At 32.9% G+C, this 24,839-nt stretch overlaps 2 protein-coding genes, 1 long non-coding RNA gene and 1 pseudogene across 10 annotated transcripts; 1 reads left to right on the top strand and 3 right to left on the bottom strand.

Moving 5' to 3' along the window:
• The first annotated feature begins 1,608 nt into the window (after positions 1-1,608).
• On the top strand, positions 1,609-18,686 carry LOC8270529. Of its 7 annotated transcripts, none has more exons than XM_015720086.3 (14): positions 1,609-1,858; positions 2,150-2,386; positions 4,156-4,198; positions 4,841-4,867; positions 4,967-5,059; positions 5,761-5,957; positions 6,475-6,676; positions 6,784-6,903; positions 13,897-14,016; positions 16,357-16,377; positions 16,589-16,647; positions 16,800-16,890; positions 17,059-17,159; positions 18,375-18,686. In XM_015720086.3, exons 2-13 carry the CDS (start codon positions 2,166-2,168, stop codon positions 17,101-17,103), a joined length of 1,239 nt encoding a protein of 412 aa, XP_015575572.1. In that variant the 5' UTR covers positions 1,609-1,858; positions 2,150-2,165; the 3' UTR covers positions 17,104-17,159; positions 18,375-18,686. The 7 variants fall into 7 exon arrangements, with proteins under 7 accessions (XP_015575572.1, XP_015575573.2, XP_015575574.3 ...); XM_015720087.3 differs by lacking the exon at positions 1,609-1,858 and adding an exon at positions 1,919-1,962; XM_015720088.3 differs by lacking the exon at positions 1,609-1,858 and adding an exon at positions 1,962-2,058.
• On the bottom strand, positions 5,787-12,076 carry LOC125368622. 2 transcript variants are annotated; one of them, XR_007214270.1, is made up of 2 exons: positions 11,647-12,076; positions 5,787-6,193 (listed from the first exon to the last, which is right to left on the bottom strand). It is a non-coding gene; the product is annotated as an uncharacterized LOC125368622 (long non-coding RNA). The 2 variants fall into 2 exon arrangements; XR_007214269.1 differs by lacking the exon at positions 5,787-6,193 and adding an exon at positions 6,708-6,962.
• LOC112535097 (uncharacterized mitochondrial protein AtMg00300-like) lies at positions 9,653-11,649 on the bottom strand. The gene is made up of 2 exons (XM_048369653.1): positions 10,611-11,649; positions 9,653-10,298 (listed from the first exon to the last, which is right to left on the bottom strand). Exons 1-2 carry the CDS (start codon positions 10,690-10,692, stop codon positions 9,925-9,927), a joined length of 456 nt encoding a protein of 151 aa, XP_048225610.1. The 5' UTR covers positions 10,693-11,649; the 3' UTR covers positions 9,653-9,924.
• A 1,810-nt stretch (positions 18,687-20,496) lies between the features above and the next one.
• On the bottom strand, positions 20,497-20,591 carry LOC112535101 (annotated as a pseudogene).
• Between the last annotated feature and the right edge of the window lie 4,248 nt (positions 20,592-24,839).

Raw genomic sequence — 24,839 nt, 5'->3', positions numbered from 1 at the left:
AACTTAAAATTTAATATTAATTTATAATATTTAAAAAAAATAGCAAATTAACTATCTTTAAATGTCCTTAATTTTTTAAATTCTAATTATTAGTGCAATAATATAAAAATCATCTTAAAAATATTTATTAATTAATTTTAGTATTATAAAACTCAATACTATAATTGATAATACTATTTTTAGAATTAAAATTTTATTATATAATTAGTAAATTAATTTATTATTAAATATAAAATTAAAAATATAATTTAAGATGTTATTTTCTAGAATTAGAATTACTATCTAATTAAAAAATTAGTTTATTAGTTAATATAATATTAAATATAATTAACATGCTATTTTTAGAATAGAATTAGTATTATTATCTTATTAGGAAACTATTTATTGATTAATATAATATTAAAATATAATTAACATATTATTTCTTAAAATTAGAGTTGGTGTTTAATTAGGAATGTAACTTATTAATCAATAAATTAATAAAAAAATAAAAAAATAATATTAAATTATAATTGATATGCTATTTTTAAGATAGAATTAGTATATTATCTAATGAGAAAACTATTTCTTAGTTAATATAGTATTAAAATATAATTAATATGCTATTTATTAAAATTAGAGTAAATGTTTAATTAGAAATATAACTTATTAATTAATAAATTAATAAAAAAACTATAAAGGTATATATAAGCTTAAATTCTATGTATAAAAAATAGTACACATGTCAATATAAAAATTCTACATGTTAAAAAATTTTAGGTTTTAAAAATTAATATATATATATATAATATATATATATATATATATAAATAAATATGTAAATTTTGCATACTCATTATCACTTAAATTAAATATTGAAATAGTATTACAAGTAAGGGATAAGGCTCCAATGTGACCTTAATGTATACCCATTTGGTCACATTATAACTTGATTTTTTTTATACCAAAGATGACCCCAATTATAAAAAATGGTATTTATAAACCCTCTTTTACATGTTTAATAAATAAATCTCACAATATGTTATTATTTTTCGTTCTTGTCCAACTAATGTATTAGTATTATCTAAATTGATTCACTGCGGTTAGTATTTTTAGCTTTTATCCCCATAATTTTTTTATTCCTTTTTGTCTTGGATGTAAAAAGTTTTAGCTTTACTTAAAAAGTTTGGCTTTACTTTAGTTAATATTATTCGAACTTATTGATGGTAGCCGTGTAGCTGTATTTATAGCAGAGGTATTGTGATGATGATGACCTGATAGAGTAAATTTGTTATTTTAGTGCTGGTTATATTATTTTATTTACTAAGTGATGGATCTTATTTTTTCACCTCATCAATATCTAACCGTGTTAAATTCGAAGTTAACTGAGGGGTTTTACTTCAAATTTTATGATTTAAGGTCATATTTGGCTCAAAAAATACATGAAGTTCCAATGTGATAAAACAGGTAAATCTTAGGGTCATATTTGAACCTTTTCCCTAGAAGTAACTGTTCTATTGGTTGGCTACCATCGACCAAACCATACTATGGATCTTTTTCCCAAATAATAATTTACTCATTACCCTTTCTCCCTGTTAAGAAAAGTAAATTTACAAGGCAACAAGTGAACCATCAGGAATAATTGCGAGTATGTTTGGAGGTTCCAATTTAAAGAAACCAGCTTTGAGCGACTGTAATATCTAGCTATCGTGGCACGAAAATTACACCACCCAAGACCCTAAAAGCTCATTTACATAGCAAACTACAAGATTGTCTGTGTGTTGACGTCTGAACTTTTCCTTTCTTACGCACAACAGTTGAAGAATTGATAGTAAAACAAAAAACAGAAGCCTTTGTCCACCTCTCTTGATTTTGACAGGTTTTTACCAAATCTTATGAGTAATCTTTCGTCTATCCTTTTCTTTATTTGCGAAAAAGGGAAAAAAGAAGAAACATGCAATCATTTGTCTTTTTCTGTTTTGGGTATGTTTTCATGTGCTTAATGATAGAAAATGTGGAGTTGGATTATCACGTGATTGATCCTGTCCTTTTTCAGATTATTTCTAAATGCCCACTATTGTAAACACGACCAACTGCTCTTTCGCTGCTGTATAATTATATTTATCTTCTTAAATCAAATCTCTGAATAATATTTTTGTGTCTTTCCCAGATTGAAGGCATCAGCAATGGCACAGGGTATGTGCCCAAGAACAAAGCAATGCTCAGAATGGGCTAGAATTTACATAAACTATTGTCTTTGCAGTGTGAAAGATGGGATTTCATTAAGTGTTGGACTGTTAAGTGTTATCAGTTGGAGTGTTGCTGAGATTCCTCAGATTGTGACCAACTACAAGGAGAAATCTTCTCAAGGCCTCTCTATTGCTTTCTTGACCACTTGGATTATTGGGTAAGCCATTTCGACTATAGTTTCTTTCTTCTTGCATTGCTAATATTGATTTCTTTGCATTCCTTTGTTATCCTTCTTTGTGGTACTAATATTGCTCCCACTATTGTTGCTCATGTTGTCTCTACTGTTGTCTCTCTCTTGGTGCTTCCAACAACTTCTTTAGGGAAATTTAATACTTTATTACAATTATTCTTGTAGCATGATTTCTCTTTACTGTTGAATTCTTTTATTTGAAAACTTGATCTAGAATACCTCTATTCATATATGGCTAGTTCTGGATCAATTAATTCAGTTTGAGAGGGTTTAAGTATTGCTTTGCAAAGAGCTACCCAGTCAGGTGTTTTTCCAAAAGCCAATTAAACAATGTTTTTGATATTTTATCAACTTTATTTTTTAGTCAAAATGCACAGAAAACAATTTTTTTTTTTTTTTTTTTTAAATTAAAAGAAAGTTCTATGCTTTTATCAACAATAGTTGCAATACGGCAAAAGGTACTGCATCTGATGCAGTAAACATAAGAATTATGTACTTTGTTGTCGTATGGAAATTGGTAATAACTCTTATGAAGCCTTGATGAATATAGAATGTTGGGGCTAATCCATATGAGATGTATGGGGGTTGGGGTTCTTAATGAGTAGGAGAGGGCTTTCAAGAGGAGACATATGATGAGTGGTGTGGACAATGAAGACATGCTTGGGTTCGATTCAATGATATATTGCCCAAAGATGTATTTAATTGATTTCTGAGAATGCTTCATACTTCAACAGGTGGATGGTGTTAGATGATGTAAGTGATTGAAAATGTATTGAATCAATTTTGGAGAATGTCCATGCTCCAACAGGGGGATAGGGGCTCTATATATTTCTGAAAAATAATTTCTACAATTTTTCTGATGTTTGCCACTTATAGAAAAATTGGACAATTGAAAATTTCTTCTAGTCAAGTGGAACTAAGTTAGGAGGCCACTTTGTGTATTTCTGGAAACTTGTAAAAAGAAGAGACTGACAAAAGAATTTTAACATGCTCCCTAGTATGCTGACTGCCATCAGTTATTGGCTGTTTTCAGTTGATTTAGGCCACTGCGATCACCCCAGATTATCACTTTTTTTGGGGGATACAGTATTCTCTGTGGTTCTATTCATTGAAAGAGATGTATTTTCCCAAATATTTACCAAACGTGATAAAATAACTTTACTTGACTATTGGTGTTATATCAAAGAGTAGAAAACAATGCATTTTCTCAGGAAGCATTTTCCACTGACAAGTTGATCTCCATGATATAAATGGAGCCTTTTCTTTTTCATTATGTATTTTGTTCATGCATTGAGATCTTAAAGGTCCATTTGATGAAAAAGTAAAAAAAGAAAAATATCTTAATTAGTTGATTGCTTACAGTATATCAGTGACACAAGTTGGCTGTTTGAATTTGGGTCATTACCTTAACAACCAAATTGATGATCTTATAATTATTTAATGACTCATTCATTCTATGTTCAGAAAAACAAATCCAGTTAAATAAATTATAAAAAGAAGAAATTGAAGTTAATCATATGCCATAATAAATACTTGCTTAGATGCCCAGTCTAAAAGCACTTTGGAGTCAAATTATTATAGTTTCACTTTAGATCTTCACTTTTTCAAGTTGATGCTTATGTGTAGGAAATCTCTTCTTATTACATCTCCTCACTGTCTTTTAGTACTTAGGCATCTGAGTTTATTGTTTATGGTTCCATTTTTTGCTGCTAAATTAATTTGTATATATTTCTCAGGGACCTTTTCAACCTTTTTGGCTGCTTGCTGGAACCAGCTACTGTATGTGCTTTTTCTTATATCTCAATTTCTCTGTTACATCTTCTTTCCTCTTCTCCCTTTTCTTTGCATTAGAAAACATGCACTTAAAAAAGAAGCTTGGTATAACCCCGTGAAGAGTGAATTGTGTTACTGTAGCAGCAAGGAGAAGAAGGAAGAAACGAGAAATATTAGATGCTGATGATACTAGGCCATAAGCCTTCCAAAACACGCATGCTGAACTCATAATTCGCTATTCAAAGCCAAAAAAAAACTAGGTTATTTAGATATTTGTGGAGACTTCTAAAGACTTTCTGGTCCTACTTGACTCAATATCCCAAACTAAGAGAATTATTTACCAACAAAAAATACAAAAAAAAAAAACAACTTTCAACATAAAATAACTGTAGTACTGTTACCAATATTCTAGCAATATCCATGTTTTCCCTTTTAAAAGCAATCACAAAATTGCTTTTCTCATAATATTCATGTTACAAGTTCAACAACTATGTTCATGCTTAGCAAAACTCGAATTTGAAAATTACGTGCATAATCTACTATTGTTCTAGAGAAACTTACATAAGTTTCTCCTTTTATCATAGGCATATCTTAACTCGTATAATCTTGTTGTTATACATTATTGAAATTTTCTACTTTCTTTTGCAGCTTCCAACCCAATACTATATGGCCATAGTAAGAAACTCCATACAGTCAAGTTGGCAAAAATTTTATTTATTAATTTTTTGTGTGGTTAATGGTTACATGCTTTCTCTCTCTTACGTTTTTATGCAGCTGTATACATTCATCACGATTATTCTTGCAGCACAAACCATATACTATGGTCATATCTACCCTCGAATGAAATGCAATAGATGGCACAAAGAGGCAAGAATTTATTTAATTGTTTTGCTATGTTTATTCTCTTCTTATGATTGAATAGCAGCATTTTTACAGATTAGCTTGTACTTAATTATGTGAAGATTCAAATTTCTCTTAGACTAGTGGAAGAAGTTGTAACATTATATTAGGAGGTGGATATAAACTCTAATTTACCCCTTTTTACCCTGAAAAAGCAAGGATACCAGTGCGTCATTGAACTGATAACCATCTGGCTACCTAAACCATAACCTCCTTGTCTTGTTGGAGCAACCTTACGTCCATGATAAGGCTCACCGATCTGCATCAGGCTGATGAATAAATCTAAATGACATTCACCACTTATGTTTATGTTATCTCTGACTTTCCAACAAATATATCATCTTAGATATCAGAAAGGCTCTTCAAGGATGTAACGTGACTACAAACAGAAAGGTCGCATGTGTCCTTTTACTTTTGGTCAAATTATTGTGATGTCCTTCCTGCCTTATCAGATAACTTAATGATTAGCTTTCTTAGATGAAATGTCGCATTTCTTATGGCATGATGAGGAATAACATTCTTGTAGCTATTACTGCTGTTTAAACTGAACCACTCCTGTATATGGTGCCAGCATGTCATGAAATCATTTTCCCTCCACTTAAATTATGATATGCTTGTATGATTTGTGTTTTATATGCACATAACTTTCTCTTAGTGCTGCAATGCAGGGTCCAATCCTCAACCAAACTGAAGAAGCAGTGAAACTTACACAAGGGGTTAAAAATGGTGGATTAAAACAAATCAACAATACAGAGAAATGGAGAAATGGATCCAGAATTTTGGACAAAGGAAATATTTTGAGCTCACCTATTCCTCTTCCTGCATTTCCTCACAACAATTCCTCTGGAAGGGAACTATACTATATGTAAATTTCTGTTCTTGATTATATTCAAATGACCTGGGTTTGATTGAACCTTGATCTCATGACATTACGAATTATCAAGAAGACATAGGTAAATAACCATATTCAATAGGGCTGGTTGTGGTCCTGTGGCATGGGGGACTGAGACCTGAGCCAATTCCCTTTACTGGTTCCCTTTCCCAGGCTGGTTCGTCAGGGGTGGGGCTGGGTGGGGGGTATGGTTCGGCTGTGGTTCCGAACTGCAAGAGCATTAAGCCCAGTCAGTTATTGAATAATAATAATAAATTAGTAGTGCTTTGTTATGGAAATCCTTTCTCTCTTTCCTATCTTTTATCAATTCTGATCTAACACCTATATTTATCATGTATAACTGACTAAGATCAGTACTTGGCCATTTAGTGCATTTTCTAAAACTGCTTTGTCACAGTATCAAAATGAAAACTTGAATCAACTTAATATGGTTCAACTTAAGAATTTAATTTTTGCAATTCATTTTCTCAATTTATGATGAATTTGTCAGGTCAGCAAGATCTCTTTCAAGTAGTCATACTCCCATAGCAGGATCCTATCTGGCACACCCTGCATCATATCCTATTAGGAGTTCCATTGAGGAGGCCTTGCTTGATGGAGATAGTTCCACACAGTCTGCACCAAATTTGAATGGTGGAGATATCTCCACACGTTCTGCACCAAATCTGAAACCCAAGACTATGCTATGTGTGGTCAGCCTCATATATTGACCGTACAATGACATTCACTGAACAGTCTAATCATATTACAAACTGCTATTCTATTTACAGCGCATTATCATTGAAATTTCTGCTTTCAGGTCTTTGCAGTGGTATTCCTTGGCATATTCAATCTTCACGAATCAACAAGAAGTCCCACTTTTCCATTTGAAAATCAAAATCAGGCATTTGTATTGCGAGTAGGACGAAAAATCTTGAAGGTAACCCAAGCTGAAACTCAGTCTCCTTATACTGATACTGTTGGATGAATTTTAAATCTCTAACAAGAAAGGGTATTTTCCATCATATATATATTTTTCTGCATTTGTTTTTAGAACAAAGAAAAATCTACATGATGCTAAACCAGCAAATCAATCAGTGGAAGCAAAGAGAACCAAGTTCTGAAAACTTAATATTCTCCTCATTAAGTCCATAAAATTTTTAAATAAACTCTTAATAAGTAAAAGTACAAGAATATCTAAATACTACTATCGATAGTGATAAAATGCGGGGGTAAATCCTAATTTTCTATTCCTGTGTTACAGTATTCCAATCTTTTACAAATTAATTTCCTATTTAGCTATTATAGGTGATTCTTGTAATCATTACATTTTCCTTAATTGTCTTTCTTAATTTTGCTAGTCAGTTTCCTATTTTGTTATTTTAATCACAGATTTGAGGGAATAAAAGCGAATACTTTATTCATACTAATAACACACACATATATATATATATATACACACACACACACAAGTAGGAAGACTCCTAAATATTATAAGAATATTATACAAGGTGGACTCCTATTTAGGGTTTACAATCTTATCCTATATACATGTTGTAACACTCCCCCTCAAACTGGAGCATAGATGTTAATCATGTCCAGTTTGTTACACAGATAATCAACTTGAGCTCCGTTTAGAGCTTTAGTGAAAATGTCTCCTAATTGCTCTCCAGTTTTCATGTATCCTATGGAAACTAGTCCTTGTTGTATCTTCTCACGAATAAAATGACAATCAACTTCAATGTGCTTAGTTCGTTCATGAAATACCGGATTCGAAGCGATATGAAGAGGTGCTTGATTATCACACCATAGCTTTATTGGTATTGTAACCTTAAAACCGAGTTAAGGCAGAAGCTGATAAATCCATGTTATTTCATATGTAGACTGAGCCATAGCTCGATATTTTGATTTTGCACTAGAACGCAAGACTACACGTAGCTTCTTACTCCTCCATGAAACTAGATTTCCTCCAACAAAGACACAATACACTGAAGTAGATCTTCGATCTTCTTTAGATCTTGCCCAATCAGTATCTGAAAAACACTCAATTCTAGAATGCCCATGATCTTTATATGTGATACCTAGTCTTGGAGCCCCCTTTAAATAGCATAAAAGTTGTTCTACTGCTTTCCAATGATCAACCGTTAGGCAAGACATGTATTGGCTTACCACACTGACGGAATATGCTATGTCTGTACGACTCACTGTTAAATAATTTAACTTCCCAACTAATCTTCTATATCTCTTAAGGTCTTGAAACAATTTACCATCTCTTGTGAGTTGCAAATTAGGCACCATCAAGGTACTACATGGTTTAGTCCTTAACTTACCTGTTTCAGATAACAAGTCAAGTACACATTTCCATTGAGATAACATAATTCCTTTCTTACTCCTTATTACCTCGACTCCCAAGAAGTACTTTAACATCCCTAAATCTTTTGTGTGAAACTGACTGTGAAGAAAGGACTTAAAAGATGAAATTCTTGAAACATCACTTCTAGTAATCACAATGTCATCCACATACACAACTAGCAAAATAATGCCACCCTCTAAATTGTTTGTAGAAAACAGAATGGTCAGATTTGCTTTTCTTCATTCCAAATTGCTCAATTACTTGACTGAACTTGCCAAACTAGGCACGTGGACTCTGCTTCAAGCCATATAGAGACTTTTGAAGACGACAGACTTTCCCATACTCCCCCTGAGCAACAAAACCAAGAGGTTGCTCCATATACACCTCCTTTTCAAGATCTCCATGAAAAAAAACATTCTTAGTGTCTAATTGATGGACAGGTCAATTGTGAATGGCTGCTATAGATATGAATAACCTGACAGAAGTCAACTTAGCAATAGGTGAAAAAGTATCAGAATAGTCAACTCCATAAATTTGGGCATATCTCTTTGCCACAAGACGAGCTTTCAAACAAGCAACTGACCCATCAGGATTCACTTTCACTACAAAAACCCATTTACACCCAATAGCCTTCTTCTTGTAGGTAAATTTACTAAGTTCCAAGTACCATTACCATCTAAAGCATCCGTCTCCTTTGTTATAGCATTATGCCATCCAGGATGGGCTAGAGCTTCTTGAACAAGTTTAGGAATAGAGATAGAATCGAGAAATGAAATTAAGGAACAAGTAGCAGGTGACAAATGGTTGTAAGAAAAAAATGAAGAAACAGGATAAGTGCATTGACGTTTACCTTTGCGAAGGGCAATGGGAAGATCATCACTTGACATCGGATCTGATGGTGAAGGATCTGGTTCAGGACATGTATCAGAAGAAGTCTGCCGTCATGAGTAGATCTGAGTGATTGGTGGCCGAGGAACAGAAACAGGATGTGTGATAGTATAGACCAACACATCATCATCAACCTCCCCTTTATGTGATATAGTAGAAGACGGGAAGAATAACGTATCTTCTAAGAAGTGACATCAGTTGACACTAGATATCTATACCTTTTCTGACCACGAGAATAGCCAATAAAGATTCACTTTAAAGACTTAGGATCAAGTTTCGTGATTTGAGGACGAATATCACGAGCAAAACAAGTACAGCAAATATCCTAGGTTCAATTGGAAACAATGATTTATTTGAAGGAAGAGTATGATAAGGAGTCTCACCATCAAGTAGTAGAACGCATGTTAATCGAAAGCGGTTGCATTGACCCATCACCGACCAGTGTTTTGCAATATTCATTTGAAATAATTAGGCTCTTGCAGTTTCAAGAAGGTGTCTATTTTTTCTTTCTGCTACCCCATTTTGTGATGGTGTATCCACACACGAAGTTTGATGAAGAATTCCTTGTTTAGTCATGTAAGACTGAAAAGATTCTGGTAAATATTCTTTAGCATTATCACTTCTTAGTATGTGGACAGAAGCATTAAATTGAGTTTTGACTTCAACATAAAAAACACAAAAATGAGTAAATAATTCAGAACGACTTTTCATTAAATATAACTAGGTCAAACGAGAATAGTTATCAACAAAAGTAACAAAGTATTTAATTCCAGCTTTGGACACAACTGGACAAGGACCCCAAACATCTGAATAAACTAAGTCAAAAGGAACACTAGCATGTTTATTGATTCTAGAACTAAAATTAAGACGATGATGTTTCACATACTGACAAGACTCACATTCTAAGGAAGATAAATTGTGAAACTGAGGACACATTTTCTTTAACAAAGGAAGAGAAGGATGACTCAACCGACAATGTTCTTCAAGTGGGGTTACTACTCCAGAGCACGCTATAGACTTTGACACTTGATTATCAAGGATGTAAAGACCTTCAGATTCATGTCCCTTACCAATAATCTTCTTTGTCATAAGATCTTGAAAAAAGCAATAATCAGGATAAAATGAGACACGATAATTAAGATTACGAGTAAGTTTGCTGACAGATATCAAATTAAAAGAAAACTGAGGTAGACTCAAAATAAATGTCAAAGAAAGTGATGGAGTAGGGTTCACTGTGTCAGAACCAAGTACAGAAGATGTTGACCCATCTGCTAAAGTAACTTTAGAAGATGATATATAGGGTTTAAAGGTGGAAAATAGGCTAGAATTACGTGTCATATGATCTGTAGCACCAAAATCTATGACCCAGTTAGAGGATGAGAAAATAAGACATGTGTTTGTTTTACCTGACTCGGCGATAGCAGTGATAGGAGTAGATGAAGAGTTCAATGATTCTTGGTATTGCTGGAATTTGGCAAATTCATCCATAGATATAAGAACAGACTTCTCAGATGTATAACGAGTAGATGCAATTTGTGTAGACTAATTCCTCTTATTCAATAATCTCCTGCAATCATGTTTCAGATGACTTGGCTTATGACAGCAGTGACATAATCCCACTCGAATCCTGCGTCCGAATTCCACTTGAATCCTATTTCTCAATGTCAATATTACTAACAGCATCGCTTGATGCATTACTTGATCCCTTTTCTCTACTACTTTTACCATCCATGTTACTCCGTCCAATAAGAGCACTATTGGGTTGAGTAGGTTGGAATTTTTTGTGCAAAGTACTCTACAAAAGGCCTCTTGAAGAAAAGTAATCTCTGGACTAGAAAGAATCCGAGATTTGGCAGTCTCAAATTCAGAGGGAAGCCCATCTAGAAAACTCATGACAACATCTTTTCCCTTTGGGCTTGTTGAACTTTCACATCCGGCTAAATGGTAATAACATGTTAAGCTCCTCATATGTCTTCTTGAAATTCATGAAATAGCTCGTGAGAGACTTGTCTTGTTTTTCAGCTCGATAAAAAGCTTTACACACATCATACATGTGATTAATATTCCCCTTCTTAGAGTAAACAAACTCTAAGTACTCTAGTAAATCCTTTACAAATGCACAATAGTTAATCAGACCCACAATTTCACTGTCAATAGAGTTCTTAATTTGTAAAAATAAACGAGCATCTTCACGTAGCCAAGTTTGTTTAGATTCATCTTTCGATGGATCATCAGTCAAATGGTGATCCATATCAATGCTTCACAAATAAAGACGTATAGATTTACTCCAATTAAAATAGTTAGAATCAATAAGTTTATGTTCAGTTATTTTTGTTCCTATAGGAACAATCTCAGGCAGAATTACTGACTTCATATCGGCCATACTTCAAATAATTGAGACAAAAGTTGACTAAACACAGCAAAAATAAAAGAAATCAGAACCTGTATCAAAGAAACCCCTTCAGCCATTTGTATTTTCACAAAACCAACCACAAGTATGGACCGTAGAGGATGAGGCAAGCTTGGCGAAGTTGACCGGACAAAAGTTCAGTGAACCACGCGCCGACGCGTGAACAAATGTGCAGAAACTTGTTTGGGCGCGTGAGACTCATGTGCTAGGGTTCGAGCGACGGACTTTCCAGATCAGATGATCGATGGGCGGCGCTCCTCTTGGTGCAAGCAGTGACTAAAGACTAAACCTCTAAAGAGATGACCCGAAACTAGCACACCCTATTGCTAAACCAAGAGCAATTTCCCAAATCCCCAATTTTAATTTCTAGGGTTTATTCCCTGCTCTGCTACCATGTAATCACAGACTTGAGGGAATAAAAACGAATACTTTATTCACACTAATGATACATATATATATATATATATACACACACACACAAGTAGGAGGACTCCTAAACATGCTAGAAATATTATACAAGGTGGACTCCTATTTAGGGTTTACAATCTTATCCTATATACATGCTGTAACAATTATTATAGGTAAATCTTAGTATCTTCCCTATATAAGCTTTCCTTAGTTGTTCTTAATTAGGGTTTAAGGGTTAGAGGCTAGCCTACCCTCTCTTGTAACTACTTAAACGTCATTTTCTTATGGAATAAGATAAGCAGAAATTTGTTCAAGGTTGTGAACTCCTAAAGTTCAGAGATCATAGGGTTGTCTCTAATGAGCCCTTAACTATAATTCAACATAAGTCGAAAAGGAAGAAATTCCAGCAAACACTCTTGACCTTCTTTGGATCCTTTGATGAATCATAGACTCATAACTTGATCCCAAATGCAGGACCATAACATCCTGCATCATTTAACCTCAGTTGTGGAAACTAGATGTCAAGTTGTGAAAAGCAGGACATGATCGTATTTTCATAGAAATTAGATATCAAATTGTGAAACCAATCCTAACTGATAGAGCACATACAAAATAACTACAAAGTCAATACTAAAAGAGAAAACTGGCTAGAGCTACTGCCTAACTGAAAAACAATACTGCTCCTATCTGAAGAATTCCTTAGTCTTGCTTCTTTTCCATCCTGTTCCTAACACTAGCACATATTTTATTTCAATCTTTTTGTTCAAATTGATGATGATGTATAGAGCGATATGCATAATACCTCTTTTGTAATTCCATTAGCTACTCATGCACTATTAGTGCTTTCCTTAACCTCTTTTTTCACTACAATGGATTCTTCGGAGTTCAAAGCCTGTAATATATACTTTACTTTAACCTGAAACTACTCTTTTGTCAAAATTAAGGGTTTTCGTTGTTTCAAGTCTGTTTCAAGATTTTCTTTTTCTTTTTGCTGATAAGAATTTTGCTTGTTGAAAGAAACTTCAAATAACTGTCATTACTTGTATATTAGACGTTATTTATTTCATCTTTCATAGTAGTTATTTGGAAAACCAATATATTAAGAAACTTGTAGGCACTTATTTCCCTTTCCCTACCCTCTTCTTCTTTCTTTTTTGTTTTTTCATGGGAGACTTCGTTTGTTGTTTATTATTTTTAGTACTATTCTTTTTTGTATGCTTTGATGGTGGAATCTTGATTTGCATACTTAATTTATTGTTTATTATCCTTAATCTCTTATTTTGAATGATTTGATAGTTGAATATTGGTTGATTCTAATATTTATCTGAATTAATATCTTCTTAAATATTAAATACAAAACTAACATTTACATATATGTTTAATATTTATATACGCTGCTAAATTCTTAATATATGTTTGTTTCTCCCACATTTATGTTTCCTATATTGAGGATAACAAACATTTAGGGGCAAAAAGACCAAGTTGATTAAAATTAAATATTAAATAGAAAAATTCCTTAACTTTCTTTTCTTTGTTTGCATCCTAACCTGTTTCTGATAATTCTTCACATGAGTTCTTCCACTTTCTCTATATCTTGAGTTTGTCATCCAATTTGTTGATGTGGAATAGTTAAAATATTGACAACTCTTTTGCATCATGAATGATGATACAAGATGGATTGTATATCAGGCATGAGCGCAAAAGCCATGAATCTAAAACTAGGAATTGTCTTTTACATGTTAGTTTCTTTAACTTTTCTCTATAAGATTCAGTTCAAAAGTTTCTCCTATTTTTAAGAGTTTGCTGCCATCATTTCAAGGATGAAAGCTTTTGGCAAAATGAGCGCAAATCATGAATTTAGTTTGGGATTTCAGGTGAGTGGAGGAATGGTGCATGAAAGTGGTGCCGAAGGTAGCACAGGGATTGGAACATTTCTTGGTTGGGCAATGGCAGCCATTTACATGGGTGGAAGACTCCCTCAAATTTTGCTAAATGTGAGTTTTCTATAAATGTGGTTTTTGCAGTAATATGTTTTCAGTGTTGGACAGAAAATTCATATCATGTGCTGTAATCAATGCCCAGTTACTGATATGGGCAGCTATATAGGTTACTGCAAGACATTTAGGTATAGCCCTAACTGTGAGCTGGTCAAGAACCAGAGTCGAATGACCTAGAATGGTCATAAACCAGACCGGAACTAGCAATCTGGTTTTGGTTCCATTTCCAACTCGTAGGGGGGATCGGTCCGGTCCTAATTCCCCCTTTAAAGAACCTGAACTAGAATTGGGCTGGAACCACTGGCCCAACTTTGGTCTGGTACATTTTATTTTAATGAAAGAGAATTTATTGATGTCACCTAGACTCGTATGTGAGACTTTTACAGTATGTTTGGTTCACGGATTCATAATCTTTAAGTTTAGACTTAATTCTAGGTTTAGTTAAGCCATAGGATTGCTTATATTAAACATTGTCTGGTACAAATATGTTAATCCATTGGATTAATTAATTCTATTTTTGTAATCCTACATTTGGTAGAATTGTTTAACTAGATAAAAAAATTGTTATGGTAATCAAATTACTTAAACACCCTTTGTCCCTATAAATAAAACTTGTATCTCCTAATTATTTTTCTTTCTCTTAGAACCATTTCTGAGTCTGTTCATCTAGTCTACATCAACTTTTGAGCTTGAATTACTATTTTTTGCTCTCAGATTCTAATTAATTTTAGAATATTACCTTGTATTAATTATTATCACGACTCATATTATTAGATATCATCCAAAATTTAAAATCTATACAAAAAAGAAAGGAAACAAAAAGCAGTCTAAATTTCTGGCAAGAAGAAGGTATTTTTTGGTTTCAATGAAACGAGTAAAGTAATATATAATACAAAATAAACAAAAAGAAAAGAAGCTCATTTAATTCTTTTTTAAGTCAAGCACATGGGTTATCAAGAATCATACCAATGTTTGCAGCAATTCGAAGAGTAGTTTTCTACATTTTATTCATATGAGGGAGAATTTTTTTTATTTTTTCCTAGGGTAAGCAATTGAGACATAAATTAAAAAATTAAGGTCATTTTAAAGAAATAAAATAAAAGATCAAGGATTTTTTTAGAGATCAAAATTTTATCGATTATGGATTAATAATCCACTGAATATGGATTAATAATCCACTGAATATGGATTACTGAAGACATGAGAGGTTTGGTTTTAGATAAAATTTATCTCATAGGTTAGCTAAGCTATTGGGATTGTTGAGTCCAACATTTATCATATGTACTAAACATAGTGTTATTTACTAATACTATGGCTTAGTTAAGCAAATCCCATGTACCAAATGTACTGTTAGTGTCTTAAGAGTGACACTAAATCTTAAAATGTTCAAAAAAGGAAAAGAAACAAAGCAACACCCTTAAACAAACACATCAAAAGAAATATTTTCCAATTAATATTGAAAGATAATACAATGGGTTGGTGGTGGGATAAGATGATCTTTTCTGTTAGAAAAGTTTGATTTGCCGCCTCTTCTTATCTCAAGCCTTGCAATAATGGTTAGTTCTTTCTTCTTCTTCTTGATTTTCTTTATTTCTTTCTTTCATGTTTCTTTGATTACCATTTTGGTTTCACAATCAAATCCTTTCTTTTCTTTTTTTAAGAAAGAAATTGATTTATGATTTTATTTCTAGACTGTTAGCTTCAGCTGAACAATTTATGCTGATAAATTTGTAAAACTACTGATTAATAACTCAGGAACAATTTGTGCTAATAAATTTCTAAGTCAAGATGAATTATAACTAATTAGACTGCATAATTTCTATAGATAATATAGTAGGGTGAAATTGTTTTTTAGGAGACATTTTATATAATTGAAAAATAATTTGTTTAAATCATTTCTGTAAATATAATAAATCTTACAATTCTTCTAAAAAATAAACCGGAAGAGAACTGGTCGGAATAGGAATTGGGACCATTCAGTTCCTGAACTGTAATCGGACTGGTTCAGAACTGGAACCCAACCAGCCTTTGGCCGGTTTGGTTTCTATCCAAGGTGGAACTGAAGCCTCTGGTCCGATTCTGGTTGCGGGCACAGTTTGGAACCATGGACAGGGCTATCTAGGTAGATTAAAAATGCTTGAGCAGCATGGGCAGTGATATATATCCAGGCAGAGTAGATATTTAGCCAAGATGTTCTGTGCAATTGTTCTGTGCAATTGTTCTAGAAACTTAAGCTACTTCTTCTTGCTCTAATAATTGTAGTTTACTTGTCTTAATTACCCTATCTTAGATCTCCAGAACTGTGCCCTAGTTTTGATCCTTTTAGAATTTTTGCAGATCAAGAGAGGAAATGTTGAGGTACGCATGACTTTGAAAACTATAGTACTCTCTAGTTTCTAATAACATTATCACATGGTGAATGCACTTCTGGCATCTTCTTGCCACCAACCTCAGCTCATATTATTTCCCTGATGCCTTGCAAAGGCAAACTCTATTTATGTTGGGGTTGGAGGCAGACATAGAGTGAGGTGGGTTTGTTAACTTGCACATTTTCTTCTATGGTATACAGGGCCTCAATCCATTAATGTTCGTCTTTGCCTTGGTTGGAAATGCCACATATGTAGCAAGGTGTCTACGATTTCACCATTGTTTACATCATCAAAGTCACGGTGTTTGTATTTGTTTACATTGTCTATTAGCAACATATGGCTATTATATAAACTTATTATTTTCTGATCCATATATTTTGTTTGTTTTTCCTTTCTGATTACTTTGGCTAGCATTCTGCTGAACAGCTTGGAATGGTTAAAAATCAAACCAAATCTACCCTGGTTGGTGGATGCAGGCGGTTGTGTTCTTCTTGATACTTTTGTATCCTTTTGGAATACTTTCATTGTTTTATTCAGTTAGGTAGATGGAAAAAGATCCTTCTTAAATAATGTTTGGTGCCACTTTCCCCTTTCTGCTTGTCAATGAGGACACTCTTAAGCGCATATAAATTGTTATTATTTTATCCAGAACCTTAATTTTCTCCAACAGATACTAATCCAATTCATCTACTTTCGCTGTTGCATTTCCAATTAACGGCAAGGGACAAAACATATCAGCTATGATAGTTATAACAGAACATGCTAACTAAGGTATTTCTATCCCTCTGTATGCCCCTTTGTATACATATCTGCATTTGCATATTCCTTTGTGTGGTCCTGATATTAATGTTGTCTGTCACGAAATGGGATTTGCCTGATGATTCACAGGAATGCTAAAAGTTTTTTAACAGTCTTGATACAATATGCATGTTTATTATGGCTGCCATTCTCATATCCTACTTGCACATACATAATTGCTTCTTTTGTATGCTACAGCATCTGTAAATTGGCTGAGAATAGGAATTTACACTAGTTTCATGAAAATATTTGTTTTACATATCAATTTGATTCTTATCCTCTCATATCGCATCAGGTCAAAATTGAACTTAATAAAATCTCAATTTCGCTTGCTCATTGAAGTTGATGAGCCAAATCCAAGCTCATTTTTATATTCATTCAAAATGAAGTCAACTCGAGTTATTTTCAACTTACTTTAACATCATCCTACTGGCAGAGTTAAGATCTTGTGAAAGAGCTCACTTTTGTCTGTAAGATAGTTCTGGAAAACTGGTTGAAAAATATTCATTGGAAACAGTACTGATAAAAGTAGATCATATGGCCAAGAGTATTAAAGTCATAGGAGGAAAGATGGGCATAAGAACCCAAGAGGTTAATACAGTTGGTAAGGAGAGGTACTTTCTTGTCATCCTCCTAGGGAGTCCTCCAGAAATTTATTTTTAAATAGACCAGGCCTATGGGGAGAGTTGTTCCCTTAGAGGAATAGAATCTCAGTTCACATGCAAGATGGCTCGTTGGAGCAAGAGAAAAGAAGAGTGTAGGATGACTTGTAGTGATAAAAAAATTTTAATAACATGTGGAACTTTTCGAAGGTATTACCCTTAACTGGGTGAAATTTTGAAAACAATTCCCAACTAATTCCTTCCACGATTTAGTTCAATCAAGTATATAATTGCAGTGTGTCTTCAAATAATTTCGTACTGTATTATACATGAAATAGTAATAGGATAATAATTTTTTAAGTCTTAAAATGTTGAAGATAAATGTTATTATGATCTAAACGTACTTGTGTTTTTGTTCTAAATCTTATTAAGATCTAAACGTTTTTGTGTTAAGTCTTAAAATGGCCTGTTAAGCTTTCTTTTTACTTGAGAGATAGGACAATAAATAGCCGGTCACTATTGTTTTTGTTTGTCGAAGGCTGTTATTATTTATTCGTGCTCAGATGATTGGCCTCCTGGGATGCAGCTTTACTGAAAAGTTTGGATGCTTGGGGAAAGTCCAGGGGAATGGACTAAATTCAGATTTTCCAGCAAGCCCGGTCAGATGTGAGCTTTTGCATCTAGAGGACCTCGTGCGACACAGTTGTCACATTTCTTCAAATTCCTAGATTCTAGTTTCATTTCTCTTATTACTGTTGTTCTTTAGTGTTGTAAGTCACTGTACTTTCACAGAAAGTTTTGGCTCATTGCTCTCTGTTAGCAATGTGTTTGTGGCTCTATCTCATGGTTCTAATGGCCTTTTTCGGCTTAAAATTAATTCATGTAATCATCTTTTTAATATATGTGTTATGGGGACAAGGAGATATAAAGTGCTGAACAAATCATCCCATTTGAAAAGAGGTTTCAACTTCTGGTTCTAAATATAATATATAGCAACTAGGCTTTGACACATAATAGTTGGTATATGATTTAACTTATTATCTTTATTAATTCAGAAAAAAATTAACTTATCCGTTTAACAAAACAAAAAGAAAAAATCTTCTGTTTTTTCATACAATGATTGTCAGATTTACTGCATTGTGCAGAGTTTACCATCTAAATAGTTCTTTAAAGCCTAACATAATATTGTGTTAAATTTATATGGAAAACAATTTAAACAGGTATCCATATCCAATAAACTTGAAACTCGGCCTGCTTGATCAACATAATCGTACGGCTAAATTCAACCGTGTCAAACATGTAAAGTCACAATGAATTGTTAGATTGTATATTTTGCTGGTGTCGTATATATTATTTGTATATGTTGATAAATTTTAATACAAATAATTTAATTATGTTATGACAAGATAATTCAATCACAGAAAATTGGTAAATCTAAAAATAGACATAAGAATGTAATTGAAAAACAGTAACGGTCTTCATATGGTAATCCGATTTGTAAGAAAAAGGAAAAAATTATTAAAAATAATAATAATTAAATATAAGATAGTAGTTTCATGTAAACTTACTGTTTATATTCTAACAATGTTTCCCTAGTCGATGACAGTTGAGAGGCCGGGCTCATATATATATATATATATATATATATATATATTAAGAATAATGTATTCGGTTATTTATAATATAAAATGGATTACAATATTTATTTCTTACATATTCTTTTTAGTTGGCTAATCATCTGTAAATAAGTCAAATTGAAATTTATTATCAGAGATAAACTGTGGATAGATTTTCATCATCACAATCAAATCTGGAAGTTTCAAGGGAGGAGCTGCCATCAACTTCAAGTGTTTTTTTTATATTTCTCTTGCCTTCTATCTTTATTGGTCTTTGAAGTAGTATTGAGCCATTGAGATTATATTTCTCGGTAGGGGCAAGTGGTAACTACACATCATCACTGTCTTTGGAAATATGGGTCATTTTAAACATCAAAATGTAAGGATCTTCAATTCTAGTTTTAACCAAAATTTGGAAAGTTTTCGCAACTCCAAAGATTCTTGTCATTAATGGAGGAATAGAGAACTTATCTTTAGAGTCTTGTACAAGCTAGATCAATAAGATATGTTGCCGTCTAAAAATTAAAAATATTGTTGATCCACTTTCATCCTCAACAACAGTAATGAGTTTTTATCTGTAAGGGTAAATACCACTATTTACAAATGAGCTTGCATATCAAGTTATTAATTAAATACATTTCTATATGTATATAGATACATATCATTACACTAGAGGATCTTTTAATTGCCGCAGTTATTGTACTAAATCTGTGAATTGTAATTTTAGCACTACTTTTGTATGTGGACATGCTTTATACCACCATTCAGTCGCGGCATCAACATCCTTTATGATAGCCTTACAAGTGATTTGATGTCTTAACGTAAGCAATAGTAAATCCAAGATTATTATTATTGTATTATTTCATATAAATTTTAAACCAAATATAGTTATTAATACCTTATTCATGTAATCGTCTAGGGCTAATAACTCAACAATTATTTTTCTGTTAATATTTTTTCAGCTTCGATATCACGTACAGGTTGATTCTCGATTTCATGCATTTTATTCTTTTCAGGTTCTTTCGTTAGTATATAACTTTTAAGAATATCTAGGTTCATAAAAAATTTGATTTTCCAGCTTCTAAGATTACCAAGGTGAGGAATGATATAGTAAGTTTTCTTTAGCAGGAAATGAAACCTTGTATGATTGTTGGGAGCGTTTCAAGGAGTTGTCCACATCATGGTCTACCTCTATGGCTGCAAATCTAGACATTCTTCAATGGATTGAATTATGTAAGTAAATAGTCTATTAATACAGCAGTAGGTGGATTACTTATTAATAAGACTCTAGAGCAAGCTATGAATCTTATTGAGGATATAGCAGTCACATACTATCAGTGGAAATATCCAAGAGAGCAGGTTCGAGGCAAAAGTAGTGGTATCTATGCAATAGATCCCATGGTAGCTGTAAATGCACAACAAGAGGCCATAAGCAAGAAAATAGATGCTTTGACTATGTCTTCATCTAGAAGACAAGTTCAGGTAATTAGTTGTTATTGGTGTGGGGTGGGCATCAAAACCAAGATTGCCAAAATGATAATACTTTTACAAAGCCGAAGCAAGCTGATTATGTGGGTAATACTCCTAGGTAACAGAATAACCCTTACAACAATACCTATAATTTGGAGCGAAGAAATCATCTAAATTTCTCTTGGGAGAATTAGAATCAGCAAAGACTCTACCACCAGGATTCTAATAGTAGAATCAGCAGCAAACTCCTCCTAGAAGGATTAGTTTAGGGGAGATGATGGAGAAATTAATATCAGTTTTTAAAATGAGGTTTCAATCTACAAAAACTACTCATTGAGAAAGAGATTATTAGTAGAATGATTTTTGCGAAAGCATAAGATTTTATTATGTACATATATCATGTTATGTACCAGACTTTATAATTATTCTAGATGTTGATTGTGAATCACATAGAATAAACTCACAAGATAGATTCATTTCATTTTTAAAAGGAAAGCATGATTTTTGAAAAGAGTTCTAAAAGGGTCATTCTTACAACTTGAGCTCAATACATCTTATTATATTTGAGGTAATATATAAGAGATATTTGGATCTTTAATATTCTTTTTCAAGAATAAGGTGTGGTTCTTAAGTATTATTGATTTAAAGACCCAGATAGACACCCATTTTCAAAGAACTAAGGTCTCATTTGTGATCCAAAATATTATATTGAAGCATTACCAATAAATGACTTATTAATAGAATATTAAGATAAAAAAATACCTATTAAGGATAGCAAAGTCGATCCTCCAACAAAATCGTTTGACCTAGCAAGAACATGATCATTATAAGAAAGAGTTCGGTATTGGATACCATGATGATTAGCTTTAATTGCGCTTCAGTATAATAGGGAGATTGTTAGAGTATGCCTTAAAGACAAGGAGTTATCATATGATCTATATTAATTTATACATCACAATTGATGTCATACAATTATATTGAAAGCATTGTTCGACTGTTAATGGTATGAGTACTCGTGGTATTATCAGAGAATAATCCAAACCGTTAGAGATGACCACCATGGAATATAAACACAAAGTAAGAGAAATTATAAAGCGAGTTTATAATCATGAGATTCTTATTACATATGTTCCTAAACTTTATTCATGGTCAATGTTTTCTAAAGAATTAGATATTGATTGTTGGATATTGATCAAAAGCTCGAAACTACCATAATGTGTTATCACTTACTTTTGAAGTAAACAATCTGTCTCATAAGGTTGGAGAATATGGATTCCGAGGTAAGCATATAAGTTCTTGTTACAAGAACAAGTTTATTGAATATGATCCCACTAAGTAGTCCATATGGAATTTACCCCAAGTGTCTATAGACAATACTCCTATGACAATCATATAAGATGTGATCTTTAGACTTGAGATAACACTATATTATCTTATATGAGGATTACTATGCTTTGTTACGATCTTATGTTCTCCTATTCATGGAGCGTTCAAGAGATATTCATTAGGTATAATAAGAGTCATATGAAGATAATAAGTTACCAATAAAGAATTTATTGCCCAAGGTAATATGTCATGTAACCTTATCCTAATGATTATTGATGTGCTTTAACATGAAAATTCTTGGCCAAGGTTGTTTGAATGAAGATTATGAAAAGTGCTTCATAGATTTTATTCAAAATATTATATGCAATTATGAAAAATAAATATGGTTGGTTCAATTATAGAGTTCACATTTGCATCAATACTCTATGAATCATTTGAGATAAAAGTACAATGGAAGGATTGAATTACATTGTAAGACTTTTCATTCTAAAAGTTGATTAAAGCACTTTAATCATTCCTACACATTTGGATGATTATGATGCATTGCTAAATGCTAATCTTGATTAATGAATATGGATTAAGTTAAATTAGAGAATTAACACTGAATTAAAGGAATTTAATTCATAATCCATGTTCATTGCCAACATGTTAAGAACCTTTTGGATTATACACAAATAGGCTCTAAGTGAGGATTAAAATGAAGCTTTAAGCATATTAGGCTTAAGCTCATATATATTGGGCCTAATTAAAGTTTAATTAATTAAAAGCTAATAGGTCTTTTATAATGGGCCTATGATGAGATTATTATCCATTGATTAGTTTTTATATTAATCAAAGTTCATTTAGGATAACAAGGCCCAACTTAAAGTAAGTTAGGATTTATTTCAAAAATTCTAAACTTTTAAGGACTTTGATTAAAGGCCACACATATAGAAAGAGATGCATATGGGGCAAAAAGATGGTTGCACATCTAGAGAGAAAAAAGTCTTCTTGAGAAGAATTCCCTTAGGTAAATCAATCAATAATTGTTAATTGATTTATATTTCTTGCATAGAACTAGAATTCATCTCCTACATTTATTCTCAATCTCCTAAAAGTTATTTAAGAGATATTTGCTTAGAAGTTTGTGTGGATTACCAAAAGAGGCTGGTCACTTGACTAGCTTTAAAGTGCATCAATCATCCTTGAAGAATCAAGAATCAACAAAGCAAAAGTCACTCCTTGGATTGGCTGAAAACACCCTCTGTAAGCTTTCTTCATCTTTTTTTTTTTTAATTTTATTTTGTGTGTTATGACTACTTTACATTAACGAGATTCTTGGTGGAATTGAAACTTTTTTCTTTTGCTTCCGTTATGCCTTTCCTTATGTTTTAATATCAATTCTAATTAGTACCTCCTTTAAAGTTAGCAACACCATTGTGCCTTCCACTTAGGTAGATTCATGCTAGCTTTGCAACTTCTTTCCCTCACTCATGCATATTTAATGAAGATAATAAAATATCCTCATAATAAAATGAGTAGTAACCAAGCTAGCATTAGTATGATTAGGGAAACCAAAAACCTTAGAGTCTAGTGGAGACCAGACTTTATATCCAGGCGTGTTAGGGTACCTAACCCTTCCTAGCATGTACCTAACTTTCCAAACCCAAGTCTCTAATTCAGAGAGGGAAAAAGTTAGGATCTCTGTGAGGAATCTAAGCTGCCATCCTTCGCTAATCTCTATTTGTCCCGATTATCTTTCCTGGGTTGTGACTCCCAGTCTTCTTTGATAATTCGCGATCACTATGGTTGTTTTGATCCCTTGAGGCCTCCTTTTGGATGACCTATTTTGAAATGGGCATAGTTCGAATCACACAACCTTCGACACAGTAACTTAGTTGCATATCGCTTAGACCGGGCCCTGAAAAGCCGCACTCACATAGAGAAAAATCACTTAGAACCTCGTTGGGGCGTCGAGTTCTTTGGAACTTCTTGGATGGCTGTAACAACTTTACTACCCTTTAACATAAATGGTGATTATCTCTCTCTCTTTAGGGAATTTGACCTTTTGGTGCACAAGAGGGTACTCCTCCCTAAAGCATGGAATTATGGCCTTCCCAACAAAAATGCAAAGATGACTGGGATATCTAAAACTATAAATTCAACCTAAGACTCTATAGGACCCTTTTTCACCAGAACTGAGAATGTTCCTTCCATATCTCTATTAGTCTCATCATAAGCTCTTTTAACTATGTCTGAAGCCTTCAAATCTTTCACAGTCATCCCCAGTTTTGAAAGGACGCGAGAAAGACAAACATTGATGGTTGATCCATCATCTACCATCACACAAGGAGTCCTCTTCCCCTTCATTTCAGCTAAGAGCCTTGTTATGATCCCTTCCCTCTAGTGGTAGGTCTTTATCCGAGAAAGTGATCATTCTAGTAGTCTTGTTAGTTACCTTCTTGATCATTTCTCTAAGAGTAGCTGTTGCGCTTATTCTTATGCTCAATAAGGCTTGAATCAAAGCCTTTCTATGATCCGGTGAGTGCATCAACAGTTTATATGTTAGTAGTTTTCTTGATCTTTTTTAGCTCTTCTAGCAGCTTGTCATCTTTTGAACCCTCTTCTTCTAAATTCTTCTCCACTTGCTTAAGATCTTG

This window comes from Ricinus communis, chromosome 10, assembly GCF_019578655.1.
Source record: "Ricinus communis isolate WT05 ecotype wild-type chromosome 10, ASM1957865v1, whole genome shotgun sequence".
NCBI classification, from domain to species: Eukaryota; Viridiplantae; Streptophyta; class Magnoliopsida; order Malpighiales; family Euphorbiaceae; genus Ricinus; species Ricinus communis.
This window is presented reverse-complemented; position numbering and strand designations above follow the sequence as displayed.